Here is a 19,029-nt window from a genome sequence, read left to right on the forward strand (position 1 = left end):
AGCTTTGTTGAGATGCAGGTGATACAATGACATTGTGTGAGGTTCAGGTATACAGTGCAATGATTTGATACATGTAGATGTTGTGAAATGATCACCACATAAGGTTAGTGAACATATTTGGATTTTTTTTTTTAATATATCTTTATTGATTTCAGAGAGAGGAAAGGAGAGGGAAAGAGAGATAGAAACATCAATGATGAGAGAGTCATTGATCGGCTGCCTCCTGCACGCCCCCGACTGGGGATTGAGCCTGCAACCCAGGCATGTGCCCTGATCTGGAATCGAACCCCAATCACTTGGATCCTAGGTTGACGCTCAACTGCTGAGCCATGCCCAGCTGGGCGATGGATTTTTTTATATGATTGTTTTAATGACTCAATTTATCCTTCAAGATCTAGCCAACATTTGGTGGCCCAATTAGCCCTCTTGGCCCTTTCCTGCCCTTCCTCCTGCTCAACACTGCCCCTGCCCTTGTAGAAAGGGGTACCTTCCAACCCCCCTTTCACTCCCTGCTCTCAGCCTTCCTCAGCAGGGTCTGCATTGTCCAGGCCCCCTTGGCCACCTGACTTTTGAGCAGAGAAACCTTTCTGGAAGCAATTCAAGAACTAAAGGGGTGGGAGAGGGATCCTGCTGGGGTTGGTGGAGGCTGGAGCAGCTGGAACGGCATCTGGGCTGGCGGCCGTTGGCACCCTGGCCTCACTCGGGGAGGTGACAAGCCCGGGCCTGCCCAGAGGAGGGCCAGGAGGAGGCAGGTGGGAGCTGATTTAGCACCCCCAGAAATGAGCTGGGTAGAGGCTGTCAACTTGAGAGACCCTCTCTGCTCCCCCTAGAGCAGTGTCCCCGGGTGTGAAGGACGCAGGGTAGGCCCAATCTTCCTGCCCTGGTCCTGACTCGCAGGCAGGAAGGGAGATAGATGGGAAGGGCCGAGGTGGTGCAGGCTCTGTGCTCTCACTAGGAGCTGTGGGGTTCTGGGGTGGGTGCCTCGCTCCTCTTGTACCCCCCCCCCCACAGAATACATCCTGGTCTCACATCTGGCAGGGGGCCAGCACCTTGAGACTGGCAAAGGCAAAGATATGGAGTCCTTTTTTCTTTCTGTCTGAGTCTCCAAGTCAACATCTGCATGAATTTTCCTTCTGGTGAGAGATGGGCTCCCTGACGGGAAGCACCATGGAAGCTGCTGAAGAAGCCTGAGCCTCAGTTGTTCCTCTCCCACCCAGCTTCCTGACTGACAATCAGCCAGCTACATGGTTCCCAGGGCCTCAGCACCTGCATCTCTTCACTCACTACAGAGGGTGTTGCCCCCACCCCTGGTGCTGTGGTTCCAGGTCAGTCCTGCTAGTGCCCAGTGGTGGTGGGCATGTGGCCTAGGGGATGTGCCACAGAGAGGATTTTGGTCCCTGGTCCTTAGTATGGAGCCCCCAGCACCTGCTTATTGCCAAGCAGGGTCAGAAGTGGGGACACAAACGTTTGGAAACAGACGCTGACCTCAGCCTAGGGCAGGCAGAGCCATTCTCACACAGCACCTACACAGGCTGCACAGTCCCTGGGGCTGGGAAAGGCCATCTGGTAAGTGGGTGTCATAAAAACTCGCTGGAGTGAACTGGGCAGGAACTGGAGGTGACAAGGAGAACCAGGGTCCGGGCATGGCACTTTCTCTTTATGGTTCTCTGTGCCCAAGTGGCCAAGAGTGGCAGGGGGTGTGCAGGTTGGCTACAGACTGGCTCCCCCGCTGCCCTACTGCCTCCTCGCATCCTCCCGTCTGTGCCCTGTGCGGGAGCACCAGGCCAGGCCCATCCTCTCAGCCTGGAGGCCTCACCCCAACCAACTGGTTGCTCCCGAGGGCAGAGACAGCTGACCTCAACTCATCCTGCCATCTGTCCACTTTGCCCCAGCTTGTCCATCAGGAAGCCAAGCACCAGGTTGGCACAGGGGTCCCCGAGAGATGGTGGAGGCAGCCATCCATGCAGAGCAAGGGTGCGGGAGAGCCAGGCACGGATTATAGGATGGTTTCAAAAGACCAGTTGAGCGAGAGCAGAGGGTTGGACTTTCTGGAAACTTTGGGGTCCTGGGACTATGAAGTGGTCATGAGAGAAACCTGGGAGAGTCAGCCTGGCCCGGTGCTTCGCACTTACTGGGGTTCACAAGTAAATGAATGAGCTGGCCCCCACCCCCTCCATTGCATACCACACCAGGGAGACAGACTCAGGTGGGGGTGAGGGGAGGCCTGTGGTGTCTGGCACGAAGTCATGGCTGGTTTGTGGCTCATCAAGACATTCCAGCAAGTAATGGACAGGATGGGGAGCACTCTGGGATATCAGGGTGGGGACATGCAAAAGGACCCAAGAGGCCAAGAGTCTGGTTTGTAAGCACCGGGCCTCCTCCAGGATCAGGGACACAGGGGCTGGCACCCATGGGAAGGAAGATGGGCTTCAATAGGACATCTGACTGCAAGGTGGGCTAGATCCCTGAGGAAGACAGGTTTGAGCCCTGAGAGATGCCCATGATCTGGAGGAAGGGAGGGTGCCCAGGAACACACAGGCTGTTGAAGGGTTTGGGCAGGAGGGCATGGAATGAGAGGACGTTGTACGTGGGAAACCTTGCAAAAGGACTTCCAAGGAGAAGCTGCCCACTGTCCAGCTGGCTAAGTAAATAAGGTGGAACTGCATATGCGCTGCCTGCCACGGGGCAAGGAGCTCAGGGGTCTGCAGGGAAGAGGGTGCTCTGGGAGAGGGCAGTTGGCATGAGTGAGACAAAACCCTGCTCTGGAGACAGAGGAAGTATGTGGGGAGGCTGGTGTTGTCGGAGTGTAGGGCCTTCATGGTGTGAGAGGAACGAGCTGGAGAAATCCAGATCCTAGCAGGACTGCAATGAGGAAATGTTCTCTGAGCCAACTAAGGCGGCAGCACTCAGGAGCTCAAGGGCACAGGCTTTGCGCCTCAGGCAAGGTGGCCTTTGAAGATTTGGGAGACTGGGATGGGGAACGTGATAGGATCTGCTTTGTAGTTCAGAGAGCAGGTTTGTTTCTGTTTCCTATTGCTCTCGTGAAAGCTAGATGAAACTGAGTTAGACTTAGAGTAGGACTCACCAAATGTCAGTATCACAATGTGGGTATGTGGTTGCTGAGGGTCACAGAAGCCTTTGTCCCATCTTCTCAGAGTGCTCAGCCCTCCAAGGGGAGAGGAGGTGCCGAATAAGAAAAATTTCTAGGAGTTCTGGCTGAGGCATTAACAAAGCTGCCATTTCCTCAGTCTCACCAAACAAGGAAGGAGAAACAGGCCTTCCCGCCGGAGCCCAGCTAGCAAGCTCCTAGATAAGCAAGGGCCCAGGGGCTGCTCTGGATCTGGGCCTGGGACTCCCCGCACCACGCAGTCCAGAGGAAGGAGGGGTTGGGCTCCCTGAGGAGGAAGGGGACAGAGCATGCGCAGCCTGTGGCCTGAGTGAACGGGGTACCTCTGTGCTAAGAGTCAGGATACCTTTGATGATGGTGCATTCAGAAACCATGGATGTTAGTCCCCTAGAATCACCCACCCAGCTGTCCTCCTGGCTCTGGGCCTCCCCCACCAACCTGAAGGTCTCTGCAGCCCTTTCCCAGAGACCCTGCAGATCCTCTGTGATATCAGCAGTTGACGTAAGAGAAGATTACACATCCTGGCACCCTTCACACCGGCGTGAAGGAGGCACTGATATGCAGAGCTCTGCCTGCAAGTGTCACCAACCACTGCAGAGATGAACACGTCCACAGGTGGCAGGACAGTGGGGCACCCACTCCTGAAATGGGTGCGTACATAGATGGCAGGACCATGGGGCACCCACTGTGGAGATGGACATGTCCATGGCTGCAGGATGGAAATGATAAGTCCAAAGGTGGAAGGACTGTGCATCACCTGCCAGATTAGAGAAGCTCTTTCTCTCTCCTCCTGCCTAGAGGACCTGATGGTTTTGTGAAATTGAGGTGCAGTTAAGTACAGTAAAGTGAAAATGGTTCAATCAGTTCTGACACATAAGCACTGATTGACACACAAGTAATCAACTCCCCGATCAAACACAGAGCACTCTGTCACCCTAGTCCACTGTGGTCGAGTAGAACTCTCCACAGGGACTGAAATGTCCCATATCTAAACCTCCACCATGGCAGCCTTGGGCCATATGTGGCTGGTGTGACTGAGAAACCAAGTTTTCTCTCTTTTTATGTCATTTTACTTAATTAAAATCCAGTCGCCTGTGGGTAATGGGGGCCATTCTGAGTCTGAGAAACGTTCTCTGTACCCCTGTCAGGCCCGTTCTCCCATGTGCATGAGGGAACCACTGTCTGGTTTTGTTCCCACCCATGGTGTAGCCGCTGTTGTCTCTGAGAAATGGAGCTCAGGCTCCTGTAAGGCCTCTCTACTGCACCCCACTCCTCTCTTTCCCCTAGCAACATTCTGCTGCGGAAGCTCCGTCTGTTACCCACATTCCCATGCTGCACATGCAGTGGCTTCCAGGTGTGTGCTCATGATCACAGCCCTGTGAATGTTCTTGAGCACATCTTCCTTGGGATGCATATTTTTATTTCTGTTGGGCTGGCACAGGATGGGGAGGGGTGTGATTCAGCCACTGCTGGCCCATCTCACCCCCAGTCCTGCCCCAGACCAGCAGCCCCTCCTCTGGGCAGCAGGTGGCCTCTGACCTTCCTTGAATTACTTCCCTCCACCCCGCAGACACATCTTGAGGTTTGTGCTAAATCTCAGGTACAGTGTAGGGACAGGCTATCCCCAGGGTGGAAGCATGTCTCACCCTGGAATGCACAGGTGCCCCAAAGAAGAGAGCCCATGTGCTCCCTCCAGGGCAGACCCGGCTTCTACTCCTGTTTCACAGGCTGCCAGGGCAGCTCTCCCACTCACCAGGCCTCCTTGCCCTTCTCCCCCAGGTCCCTGGCTGTCGGGCCCCAGTACTCCTCTCTGGGCACACAGCCCATCCTCTGCGCCAGCATCCCAGGCCTAGTACCCAAACAGCTGCGCTTCTGTCGGAACTACGTGGAGATCATGCCCAGCGTGGCAGAGGGCATCAGGATCAGCATCGAGGAGTGCCAACACCAGTTCCGTGGCCGCCGGTGGAACTGCACCACCATTGACAACAGCCTGGCCATCTTTGGCCCTGTGCTGGACAAAGGTATGCCTTCCAGGTGGAGGTGGCAGTGTGTTGGTGCAGCAGGCCCAAGCCAGCTGCCCTGCTCTGCCCTGGTGTCTCACCTGTCTGAGCATGGGAGCAGCACCTGCAACAGGTGGGCAGTGCCACACAGACCTCATGATGTCAGTATCTCTGATGTGGTTTCTTCCCATGGTCACTGGCTCTGAAGGGGCTCCTGGACCCCAGGAAAGACACAGGATCATGTAGATTTCTCCTGCTTCCCTTCCCCGAAAGGAAATTGCACAGTTCCAGGGCAACACTGCAGGCAGGTCTTAGAGAGAAATTACAAAAAACAAAACAAAACAAAACAGGAAGGGAGAGAGTTGGGGGCCAAGAGGCATAATGGGAGAAGCTCTCCAGGGTCCTGGAGTCAGCAGTTATTTTGGAAAGAGGAGGAAGAGGAGGGCTGCATGTTGGTTAACTTTTGGTGAAGAGCAAATTTTCTCAAAATGTCTTTAAACCAGTGATTAATTTCTTTAAACCAGTGATTTTCAACCAATGTGCCACAAGAGGCACACCAGTGTGCCACAAGAATTTTTAAAACATGCAACACCTGACTATTTAGTCAGGGCACTGACCTCTTTTCCTTTAGATTGTCAGATAAAAAAATGACAACAGCCAACACAACAATAGTTGTCCAGTGTGAATGAATCAAAATTATAACAATTTTTTTGTCAGATATTAAAATATATATAATATATTTTTTGGTGTGCCACAGAATTTTAGTAATTAGTTTATATGTCATGAGATGAACAAGGTTGAAAATCACTGGTATGAACTATGATGTGTCTTGTGTCCCAACAAATCAGAGTGCAGCACCCATGGGTAAGGTTGGTCTATGCCCCTCAGCCAGTCCCTGTTCTCTCTCATATCTGGCAATCAGTGGGAATACCCACAAGTGGCCTCTACATGTAGCCTGGGCTCCCTTACCATATGGTGGCTGGGCCCCATGGGCAAGTGGGTAGAGAGGAAGGTGGAGAGTGAGAGACAGAGAGACTCCTTTCACTTATCAAAATGTTTTCAAGATTCATCCACACTGTAGCATGTAATAGCACTTTATTCCTTTTATGGCTGAATAATATTTCACTGTATGGATATGCCACATTTATTATCCATTCATCATTAATGGACATTTGGGGTTTTTCCACCCTTGGCCACTGTAAATAGTGCTGCTATGAACATTTTTGTACAACTATCTCTGAATATCTGTTTTCAAAGCCTTCGGAGTGGATGAGTAGAATTTCTCAGTCTCAGAATAACTCTGTTTAAGTTTTTGAGGAACCACCAAACTGTTTTTCACAGAAACTGCACCATTTTATATTCCCACCAGCAGTGCATAAGGGTTCCAGTGTTTTCCAAATCCTTGTCAACACTTGTTATTTTCTGTCTTTTTAGTTTAACCATCTCGGTGGACACAAAATGGTATCTCATTGTGGTTTTTATGTGCAATTCCCTGATGGCTAATGATGCTGAGCATCTTTTTATGGGATTATTGGACATTGTATGTCTTCTTTAGAGAAATGCCTATTCAAGTTCTTTGCTCAGTTTTTAATTTGGTTGTTTGTGTTTTTATTCTTTAATTGTTAGAGTTCTTCATATATTCTAGACACTAAACACGTATCAGATATACAATTTGCAAATATTTTCTCCCATTTGTAGGTTATCTTTTCACTTTTGTGACAGTGTCCTTTGATGCACAAAATTTTTAAATTTTGGTGAAGTCTAATTTATCTATTTAGATGTCATATCAAAGTAAGCATTGCTTAGTCTAAGGTAACAAAGATTTACACCTATGTTTTCTTCTAAGAGTTTCATAGTTTTATCTCTTACACTTAATCTTTGATCTGTGTTGTTAATTTTTGTATATGGTGTGAGGTTGGGGTCCAACTTCATTCTTTTGTATGTGGTAATCCAGTTATTCCAGCACCATCTGTTGAACAGACTGTTTTTCTCACTGAGTGGTCTGGCACTCTTGTTAAAAATCAATAGGCAATAGACGTGTGGATTTATTTCCGGACTCTCAATTCCATTCCATTGATATATATGTCTATCCTTCTGTCAATGCCACATGATTTTGATTGCTGTAGATTTGTAGTATGTTTTAAAGTTGGGAAGTGTAAGTTATCCAACTTTGTTTTTCTTTTACAAGATTGTTTTGACTATTTGGGATACGTTCCAATTCCATATGAATTTTAGGATTAGCTTTTCCATTTCTGCAAAAATTGCTATTGGGATTTTATTGAATCTGTAGATCACTTTGGAAAGTATGCCATCTCAGTTGGTTGGAGCATCATCCCATACACCAAAAGGTTGCAGGTTCAATTCCCAGCGAGGGCACATACTAGGTTGCGGGTTTGATCTCCAGCTGGAGCACATACTGGAGGCAACCGATCAATGTTTCTCTCTCACATCAATGTTTTTCTCTCTCTCTCCCCCCACCCTCCCTTTCTCTAAAATCAGTAAACATATCCTCAAATGAAGATTAAAAAACAACAACATTAAGTCTTCCTATCCATGAACATGGGGTGTCTTCCATTTATTTAGTTTTTTCTTAACTTCTTTCAGCAATGTTTTGTAGTTGTCAGTGACCAACTCTTGGTTAATGCATTCATAAGTATATTATTTTATTTGATACTATGGTAAATGGAATTGTTTTCTTAATTTCTGTTTCAAATCATTCATTGCTTATATGTAGAAATATGATTAATTTTTGTGTTTTGATCCTATATCCTACAACTTTGCTTAATTTGTTCATTAGCTCTGAGAATTTTTGTGGATTCTTCAGGATTTTATACATATGAGATATTGTCATCTGTGAATAGAGACACTTTTAATTCTTCCATTCCAATTTACATGCCTTTTATTTCTTTTTATTGCCTAACTGCTGTGGCTAGCACTTCCAGAACTCTGTTAAATAAAAGTGGTGAGAGTGGCCATCCTTGTCTTCGTCCTGATCTTAGGGAGAAATTTTTCAGTCATTCAACTTTGAGTATCATGTTAGCTGTGGTTTGTCACTTATGTCCTTTATTGGGTTAAGGAAATTCCCTTTGATTCCTAATCTGTTGAGTGTTTTATCATGAAAGGGTGTCGGATTATATCAAAATCTTTTTCTTCAATTAAAATGATCATATGGTGTTGCCTTCATCCTATTGATGTTGTATATTAGTGCTGGTTGATGTTTCTACATTGAACCACCCTTGCATTCTTGGGATAAGTCCTCCTTGGCTGGATGATTTTCTTTGCAAGGATTTTGTTGAAGATTTATGCATCAGCATTCACAAGGGATATTGGTCTGTAGTTTTTCTTGTATTTGTCTAGTTTTGGTGTCAGAGTAATGCTGGCCTCATAGAATGTGTCTGAAAATGTTCCCTCCACTTGTTTTCTGGAAGAGTTTAAGAATGATTTGTGTTGATTCTTCTTTAAATGTTAGGTATAATCCCCCAAGCTTTTTTGTTGTTGTTGTTGAGAGGTGTTAAATTACTGATTCAGTCTCTTAACTTGTTATAGATCTATTCAGATTTTCTATTTATTCTTGAGTTAGTTTTAGTAGTTTGTATTTTCTAGAAATTTCTCCATTTTATCTAGATTTTTATTTTGTTCTTTTTTTGTTGTTTTGGGGGTTTTTTTTGCATGCCTCATAAATTTTAGTTGATATCTGTACCTTTTGAATATTATAATATGGTAATTCTGGAAACTGGATTATTTTCCCTCCTCTGGCTTTGTTGTGCTTTCTGTGAGTTGTAGTTGCTTCTTGTTGTTGTTGTTAATCCTCACCAGAGAATATTTTTTCCTTTTCAGAGAAAGTGGAAGAGAAAGAAGGAGGAGAGAGAGAGAAACATAGATGTGAGAGAGACATATCAACTGGTTACCTCCCTCACGTGCCCCGACCTGGGTAGGGAGCTAACTCGAAACCCAGGTACCCTTGACCAGGAATCAAACCATGACCCTTCGGTGTGCTGGCAGACGCTCTAACCACCGAGCAATACTGGCCAAAGCTGCTTATTTGTTTAGTGATTTTTTAAAAAATGTTTACCCAAGGATATGTTTTTATTAATTTTAGAGAGAGGAAGGGGGGAGATAGAAACATTGATGAGTTGCCTGCCATATGTGTCCCAATCTGGGATTGAGCCCACAACCTAAGTGTGTGCCCTGACTGGGAATCGAACCCACAACCTTTTGGTGTATGGAACAAGGCCCAAACCAACTGAGCCACCCAACCAGGGCAAGTATCTTTTTAAAACTATTTTAACTACTGTATTCTTTGTCATGTGTGGTCTCTGAAGTATCTGTTTCTTTAGCTTGTGGTCAGCTAGTGGTTTGGCAGAAATTTCCTTGATATCCTGGAGCAAAACATATGCAAATAAAAGGAAAAAATACTCTTCTAGTCTTTGCAGATTGGCTGTGCTGTGCACTCTTTCCATGTTAGCTACTCTGCTCACAATTCTGCCTTAGTTTTGCTTCCTGCCACTGAGCCTGGAGATCAGCTGGAGATGAAAGCTTAAGATATTTCCTGAGCATGCATCCTGCCTTTGGTATGCATGTGGCTTTAGCTTTCTCAGGATACACAGGAGCTTTTCAAAGCCTTTATTCACCAAAGTAGCTCTTCCCCCAGATTTTCCTCCCAGGCAGCCAACTGTAATCTTTTTCCCCAGGTGGCAGTGGCTTGTTTATTTGATTTTCAATGTTTTCAAGAAATACCCTCCATTGAGAGAGTTCTGATTTAGGTATCAGTCCTTCAGGGAACCACAAACAGGTCAAAACAGACAAAGTCCTTTGGAACAATGTCCACTACACTCCCTCCAGAACCATCTACCCACATGGAAACAACAAAGCTGCCATCTCAAGACTTCACTGTGCCACAGACTGGTGGGCTGTGGCCAAGTGAAAACACCACAGAGCTCTCTGACCTTGTCAGTCACCTTTTTCTTGATTCAGACTTTGCTTGGTTGCTGAAAACCTTGGGCTCCATTCCAGGGATCTGATGATGTTGATTCTGACAGCTTTTGCTTGATTTTTTTTATGTTTCTGTGGAGGGACAGGCCCTTGGCACTTCCTACTCTGCCATTTTACTGATGTCATTCCGTGTTACCTTTTGAGACCTACTCTCGGGGCCATGCATCATCATCATCACATTTATTGGTTGAGGCAGTGTCAAAGGCCCAGCCAGGGTCTAGGGTAGGGGACACAAACCCCACCCCTTGCTAGCATGTCAAAGTCAACTTGAGAGATGTGCATGAAGGATGGGATGTGCACTGGTGCAGCTGCCCTCAGAATGCAGAACAAGGGAAAAGAACAAGAGATGTCTGGGAGGAAGATGCACCACGTCCTGGGACTGCTGGCATGCGTGCAGCGGGGGCTCACTGAGGAGGGGTCCTGAGAGTGCAGCTGAGTGCTGCACTGAGGGCTGGTGGGGCCTGACAGTATTTGTTCAAGGGCCCAGGACTCCCCAGTGTCAGGTGGTCATGACCATCTTCCCAAGATGAGCCCATGTTCTCTGGAGCTTTGAGGGTCATACTGTGTGACCTTGACCAGCAAGTCTGCTCACTTCCTGGAGAGTCAGCATCACCATCTACAAAATGAAAAAATAATTGCTACTCAGCCAACTTCACAGAACTACTGTAAGGGTAATTATATAGCAGCTCCCCATGGGGATGGCCACTGCTGTGCATGGGAGGAGTTAGGTCCGTAGGGCAACGTGGCACATCAGGCATGTGGGAACATGTGTGTATGAGTGTATGTGTGTGCCTGCATGTGTGTGTACATGTGTGAGTGTGGTGCGTATGTGCATACATGTGTTTATGAATTTGTATGCATGTGCATGGGTGTGCATGGTTGCATATGTGCCCATGTTTGAGCATATGTGCGTAGTGTTTGTGGTGTGCATGTGGTGTGTGTGTCCATGTGTGTTTTACTGTGTGTATATATATATGTGTGGTGTGTCCATTTATATGGTGTGTGCACACAAATGTGCACATGTGTGCAAGTGTGCATTGCATAGTATGTGTGCATGCATGCATGTGCATGAATGTGTGTGTGCACATATGAGCAAGCATGTATGTGGTGCAGTTGCTGCCTTTGTGGGTCCCACACTGTGCCTTGGTCTGTGGTGTTGTGGAGCAGGGAGGCATGTTCAGCACTTGCACCATGGCCAGGGGCCCCAGAAAGGGTCCCAGAGCCATATGGGTTCCTGGCTCCAGATTCCCAGTGGGGGTTCCTAGGGTTCCCACTCCCCCAGAAGGAAACAGCAGGATCTGGGGAAGAAGGCAGAAGCCTCTCCTACCTGGTGGTGGAGGAAGGCTGTCTCTGATGGGGTTGGGCCCCACCTGGAAGCCAGGGAGGGAAGTGTGGGTTTATTTCTGCGCTCTATTCTATTCCATCAGTCCACATGTCTGTCCCATTGATGCCCATGCCATGCCATCTTGATTATCTGCAGTAAGCTTTGAAATCTGGAAGTGTGAGTCTCCCAACTTTATTCTGCTTTTCCAGGCTTGTTTTGACTATTTGGGGCCCCTTACCATCCTATATGAATTTTAGGATCAGCTTATCAATTTCTGCAAAAAGCCTGGATTTTTAAAGATTGTGTTGAATCTGCAGATCAATTTTGGGAGTATGGCCATTTAACAATATTGTCTCTTGGTCCATAAATATGGGATGTCTTTCCATGTACTTCAGTCTTCTGTAATTTCTTTCGATGACATTTTATTGTTTTCAATGTACAAGTCTTACATTTCTTTTGTTAAATTTATTTCTAAGTATTTTATTCTTTTTGATTCTATGGTAGGTGGAATTGTTTTCTTATTTTTAAACTGTTCATTGCTGGTATAAAAAAACACAGTCAATTTTTAATATTGATCTTATACTCTGTAACCTTGCTGAAAGCTTATCAGTTCTGATAGTTTTTGTGCATTCCTTAGGATTTTCATGTTATTTGTTAATAGAGACTGTCTTCCTTCTTCCTTCCCATCTGGACATTGTTTCTTTTTCCTGCTCGGTTGCCCTAGCTGGAGTGTCCAGAAAAATGTTGAAGAGCAGTGGGCAGTGTTCCTCCTGATTTTCTCCCAGTCTTTGAGGAATAGATTTCAGTCTTTCACCACTGGGTGTAATGTTAGCTAGTCTTATAGATCTGGGTGTGAGGATACCAGTTCACATGAACAGGTAATGTGGGAGAGCTTTTATATCTATACAATGTGTCTTTTAAAACACTTTTTTGAGTTACATGTGCCAAAACTCACATAGCAATCTATCATCAAAAAGTTTTAAAAATCTGTCAGTTCATGACTCAGTTGGATTCTCTTTCATTCTGTGGAAAATGAAGAATTAGAAGCGCCTGATTTCATGGGATTTTGTGGCCCAGTTGTCATAGCCAACGCCACATGGGCCACATGCCAGGAAGACCAAAAGTCTCCTCCTAGAAAGAGAGGGAGAAGGTGGCCTTGGAAGGGGAGGCAAGAGCCTAAGCAAGGATGCCTTGGAACCACCCATGCCATCTAAGGGCTCTGGCTCCTTTTCATGCACCCTGGGGACATACACACCTCCTGGAGGCCCCTGGGGTAAGCGTTGTTCGCAGGGGCACAGCATCACCTTCACTGGATGCAGGCTCTGTCTTTTCTTCACACATTAGTACATTGAGTCTCATCATTCTCAGCTCCAAACTGCAATTTTCCAGCTAAGCTCAGGCCCACAAGCATCTGGGTCAGCAAGGCCGTTGAAGCCCTGAGGTCTGTCTGCCTGATGCCTCATTCACTCCCTTCTATGTTTCATGTCCCATCATCTCTCACATTCACACCCCCACGCCCTCATATCAACTCCCCCACATCCACTCCCCCATGTCCATTCCCCCAACATCCACCCTTCCCATGTCTATACCCCAAAACCACTCCCCCACATCTTATTCCTCACGTTCACTCTCCCATGTCCACTCCCCCCATGTCCACTATATCGTGTGCACTCCCCCATGTCCACTATATCGTGTGCACTCCCCCATGTCCACTATACCACGTGCACTCCCCCATGTCCACTATACCACGTGCACTCCCCCATGTCCACTATACCACGTGCACTCCCCCATGTCCACTATACCATGTCTACTATACCACGTGCACTCCCCCCATGTCCACTACACCATGTGCACTCCCCCCATGTCTACTATACCACGTGCACTCCCCCATGTCCACTATACCACGTGCACTCACCCCATGTCCACTATACCACATGCACTTCCCCCATGTCTACTATACCATGTGCACTCCCCCCACGTCTACTATACCAGGTGCACTCCCCCATGTCCACTATACCACATGCACTTCCCCCATGTCCACTATACCACATGCACTCCCCCCATGTCTACTATACCATGTGCACTCCCCCCACATCTACTATACCACGTGTACTCTCCATGTCCACTTTCCATATTCACTTCCCCGCATCCACCCCTCCTACATACAAGCTCCTGTCTCTGTTCCTTGCTCCCTCTGGCTCCCCTTCTCCAGTCTTTCCATCCCCACCTCCCTCACACACCCCATCTCCTCCCTTTTCTGCTAGATTTCAATGGCTTCAGCCCCCACCCCTCACCACTTGGTCTACATGGGACAGAGGAAGCCCTGTTCTCCCTCACCTGCCATGGAGCTGAGAAATGGCCTAATCATTGTGGTGAGTGGCCCAGAGGAAGGAGCTGGCCAGGTGCCCCAGAGAGAGGCCAGCTCCTGGAGGCCTCTATGGAGGCCCTCACTTGCCCCCTGACTGTAATCAATCTGATTGGATTAGGGTTAGGGCAACCCTAATCGTGTCAGAGGTCACCCAGGCTTTGTGGCAGGGTCTGCGGGGTGCCTGGCCCCTCCACTGAGGCGGCACCATTGAACAGAGCTTAACACCACCGGGCCAGCTGAGGAGAGGGGCCCAGCCCTGTGTGGGCATGTGTGCATGCATGTTTGAGCATGTGTGAGTGTGTGCAGGGGATGCGAGGATATGAGGGAAGAACGTATGCTCAAAGCTCCTGCTTTCAGCACACACACACACACACACACACACACACACACACACACTCCCCACCACCTGCCTGCCTGGGCTGGACCCACAGAAAGTGCTGGCCGGGAAGGTGGGGTTGGGTGACAAAAGTGAGCCCTGACTCAGGACAAGTGCCCCCTCCTGCTTCGAAGGCAGTAGGACCGTTTAATTCGCATCTTAGGGCAGAAAGCATTTGAAGAATTTTTGAGTGCATGGAGGCTGGCACAGGATTGCTGCTTATCTGTTCCCCACCCCTAGCAGGGCTCTGGGCACCTGGAGGGCCTGCTTTCCCCGAGGCTGGCCAACACCCCTCTTGATCCTATGAAGTGAAGGAGTGGGGAGGCCACAAGACAGGGAAGGCAGGCCTCAGAGCTCAGAGCCTCATCAGACACCCTAAAGGAGGGCCAACCAGGCCATGCCCTTAGGGAGCACAGTGGCATGTGGCTGGCCTAGGGTCCAAGCGTGAGGGGGACTCTCCTGTGCCACATGGCTTTGCAGGGAGCTGGGCTCCCAGCCAGGTGGAGCATTTCACCTGAGAGCAATGGAAGGGGCCATGAGGGTGAATCATCCACTGTGGGGAGTGGCCCCCAGCTGAATCCTCCAATGACCCTGGGCATTGGGCTGTGTCTCTTCATGCATTCTGTGCCCTTGGTGGGAGCAGGACCAGGAACCCCATCACTTCAGAGTACTGATCAGTTCCCCAGGACCCCTAAGCCTCTCAGACAAGGTCTGGGAGGGTCAATCAAATTCTCAGCAGGTGTGTGCTGGGTCCCCCAATCTTTCCTGCTCTCATTAGGAGGCTGGGTTGGGGAGGAGCAGAAGGGGGACAGAATGCCTGTCCCCTCCCTGGCAGAGCCCTTTTCCTGGACATGCTCCAAGAGGTGGTCTGCTGCCTCCCTGGGAGGGCTGGGTGCAGGCACGAGCTGGGCTCAGTGCTCAAGAGGGGCCTGAATAGGAGGCCCTCGAGGGGATCAGCATCCCCAATCCAGGTTGCGACCTTTGACCCTCATCAGAAAGTGTTTCTGTGCTGGTGGTGGGGGCTTCCCCATATATCATTAACTCTTCCCAGTGGGAGAGGGTGAAGGCGCCAGAGAAACCCTGCAACACCCGCTGTGCCCGGCTCAGAGCACAATGTGCCCGCCAGGACAACAAGATTAAACACAGAGAAAAGTGAAAATGCTGCTGGATTCACACGCCCAAGGGCCATGTTCGGCGTGTGAACAGCGCTCCCCGCACATACCTCCCGGTTGCTATGACCAGCTTGCCATGGGCTAATCGCCGACGAGGGGGAAATTCATATAAAATATCACAGGCCATTGTGTGCCTAACTCGGCGTGACAGTGGCTCACAAAGCCAAATTCATTAGCCCCAGCAGGTAATCAGAGGACACTGGCCATGCTGCTGAAGGGGCGGTGTCAGGGGCCACTGCCTTGGCCACGGTGGGGTGCCAGCGAAATTCCACTCTCAGGTGGCTTCAGGATGCAATATTACCAGATGCTGTCGCGACCCCCCACCACCACCTCCACTGCCCACCTCACTCTGGGACCAGGGAATGTAGGCATTGTGGAAGGGGATGTGCTGGCCAGCAGGGCCCCAGTCTTGGGGCATTGATTGGGGGAGAGGTGCCAACCCACTGATCACTCTAGGAGTGCCCTGAGACTCCACCTGCCAAGAGGGCAGAACCTTGTAAGGCCCCAGGCCACCTGAGGAGGCTGGGAGGCCCAAAGAAGGAGGCTGGGATACAGCATGGCTGAGGGCACTCCAGTTCTCTCTGTGAGGCACCAGTGATTCCCTATAGGAGGCAGGGGCAAAGTGACCCATAGAGGCCCCCACGGAGGCCCCCATGGAGGCCTGAAGGTCAGCACTGACCTGAGGAGAGATGTGGTGGGGAGAGCTGCACCCAGGTGGGGGAGGAGGTCAGCCAAGAAGAGACTCTAACAAGCAGGTCCTGAAGCTTCTAGGGAGGTCACACCCCACCCTGCCTTTAGCTGAGTACCCGCCTGGCCACCAGGTGACAATAGCCAGGCCTCTGAGTCCCAGAGGTCAGCAACCAAGGGCCTGGCTTCACATACAGACCAGGCCAGAGACACACAGCCCACCGTGGGAACCTAGGGCAGGGGAATTGTGTCTGAGACCCTCATGTGAGCCACTCCCCTCCCGCACACCTGCTGAGCCACACAAATCTGAGGCCATAATGGAGCCTGGGGGCCCATCCCAAGAGCCCCTCCTCATCCAGCATTAACGCGCTACAGCTGGGGATGCAGGGGAATCACCTGGGACCTTTTATAGATATAGATGTCCCCAAGAACTGTGGCCCCAGACCCACTGGTGGGCCTGCAGCGACATAGGGCTTGTCTTTGCAGAGCTTCCCAAAGAGACCACCTAGTAAACCCCACAGACAGAACATCCCAGGAGTTCAGCTTACTGTTCAGAAATCAGGTTTGAACCACAGTCCCCTTCCAGGAACCTCCACGGCCTAGAGCCACCCTTGTCCCTCAGAAAGGCCACAACAGTGTCTCCTGAGACCATCAGGCTTGTCCCAGGAACCTCTCCTCCTCATCCAGTATTAGTGCCCTACAGCCTTCCCCTCCCAGGAGAGGACAGGCAGGCATCCCCTCACCCTACTCTGATAGTGGGGTGTGGGCCCTGCAGGGTAAGTGGAGTCCTCGCCTCCTTAAGGCTGCAACCATGGAAACAGTCTGGTGGAGTCTCCGGATCCCTTTTTTTTGGGGGGGGGGGGCAGAAGCCTCTCCCAGGACCTTCTATCTGGGGCCTATATTCCCTGCTATGCAGCCTGGGGCTAGTGGCTGACCTGCTCTGAGCCTCCAAACGTTGCTGGAGTTAAGCAGAGCACCCCTCTTCCTGCCTGGGCCAGTTCTCTCATTAGTGATAAAGGATTCATGGTCTGGGACTGGGTGGCCTCCAGGCTGTGCCTTCCTATCAGTCTGACTGAAATGGCCTCCTGGGTGACCTCCCCGAAGGAAGGTCAGCTTGGAGACAGAGGCTGGGGCCTTGTTTTCCACCATGAACACAGTTGGTATTTAATGAATAGTTGCCAACTGACCAGCTTCCTGGTGAAATATGAAAGACAAGATCCTTGGAATAATTTTTTGGAACTTTCTTCAACATATAAGACTTTAGAAATATAACCTTTTGGATGTTAAAAAGTCCTTTTCTGAAATTATGATAGTCATTTTTTATGTTTTGCCCTCTCATGAAAAAGTAACAACACTTGGCAGTCCTCTTCCAGTCCACAAATGATCTCTGGTATTTGACAAGCCCTTGGAAACAAAGGAATTGTTAAGATCCTTTTAGTTCTAAGTTCTGGGAGGCGAAGTAACTGCCAAAGCCCATCTCAGGGGCGACGCGTGGCTTCCCGCACCCAGAGCTGCACTGGCATTAGCTGTGATGGGCTCCACCGGGCAGCTCTTCCTGCCCTCCTCCAGATGTCCAGTTCTTTCCACACAGGACTCCCTCATCCGCACCAGACTCTCCCCATCCATCCACCATCCACCATCCATCTTTTACTTATCCATCTGTCACCTATCCATCCATCCATGCACCCACCATCCATCATCTATCCATCTATCCACCCACCCATCTACCCATTCACCCACCCATCTATCCTCTATGCACCATCCACTAACCATCTATCCATTTACCCTTCCATCCATCCGTCCATCCATCCATCCATCCATCCATCCATCCATCCATCCATCCATCCATCCATCCATCAGGCCTGCCCAAAGCTCATGTTGCCAAGCCTTCTTCTCATGTTGCCTTATTCCCCCTACTCTGCCTCATGAACTATCAGTTCCCAAAGGCAGATGACTCCACATAGCCCAAAGCAAAGAACCTGATGGCAGCAGCAGAGCCTACTACTAAAGGTGCAGAAGGATTCCTCCGGTTCACCCTCCTCCTTCCCAGGCCAAAGATTCTCTGCACCTGACAGTGGCTTGGTCATCCAGCTTCTGCTTAATTCCCACTGGGACAGGAAGCTCTTTCAACTTTCAAAAGCCTGGGTTGTTATAAAGTTCATCATCTGGAGCAGCAATCCACTTTCTTTCAGATTTCTTACGTTGGCCCTTTGGAATGGGCACCTTGCATCTTTCTCATTTCATGTTCCTACTTCTGAGTTTAATGTATGGCTCATTATAGACTCTCAGGTCCTGGATGGATGAAAGGATTGATGGAAGGCAGAAGGTGGATAGATAGTGGGTGGATGGTAGATGGATGGAAGGAAGTATAAATCATTGGTATTTTGTATGAACTCAATAAATAATTGCTAATGAGACAACATTAAGTTGGGAAGATGGTTTTCCTGGTGGAAGATGCTTGTCTTACAGAACGGCTTTGCCATGCAATTTCCTCTCTTCATTTCCCCAGCCTGATCACAGTGTGGGAATGAGCACTGGCCTGAAAAGAGCAGGCCTGAGGTAGCTTAAGAAATTTATCCAGGCTTCTCCCCAGAGAAACTGGCAGCATTGGTCCTTCAGCACCCCCCATCCCTCAGTAGCCTATGTCTCCTCCTCTCTTGACCTCGCACAGCCCATTGGAAAGAAGGCATTTTGCTGGTGAAGGAAGTGCCTTACCAGGGCAGGATGGCTCCCCATCCCTCCCTCAGGAGCTGCTATGTTGTATAAACAGAAACAGGAACCTCTGCAGAAGCTGCTGTCCATGGATAAGAACTTTGCTGTGACTGGGGCAGTCTCTGGGCTCTAGACTCTCCACACCCATGACCTCAGGGAAGCCCTATCCCCCTCCTCTGTAAACTGAGGGCACTCCATCCAGTGGGTCATGACCCTACTATTTAGACCCCCTACCATTTAGAAACCTGATCAAGGCAATGGGTTCTCTATC

The 19,029-nt window shown here is 49.3% G+C and overlaps 1 protein-coding gene across 1 annotated transcript in view; it reads left to right on the top strand.

The window, feature by feature from the left end:
• The window catches only part of WNT3A (Wnt family member 3A), a 43,200-nt gene that overhangs the window by 10,771 nt on the left and 13,400 nt on the right, over nt 1-19,029 (top strand). Inside the window, exon 2 of the mRNA XM_081134731.1 lies at nt 4,907-5,148. Within this exon, the coding sequence (XP_080990857.1) occupies nt 4,907-5,148 (242 nt within the window). The remainder of the gene's footprint in view (nt 1-4,906; nt 5,149-19,029) is intronic.

The sequence above is a fragment of the Miniopterus schreibersii genome, assembly GCF_964146895.1.
Source record: "Miniopterus schreibersii genome assembly, chromosome: 4".
NCBI classification, from domain to species: Eukaryota; Metazoa; Chordata; class Mammalia; order Chiroptera; family Miniopteridae; genus Miniopterus; species Miniopterus schreibersii.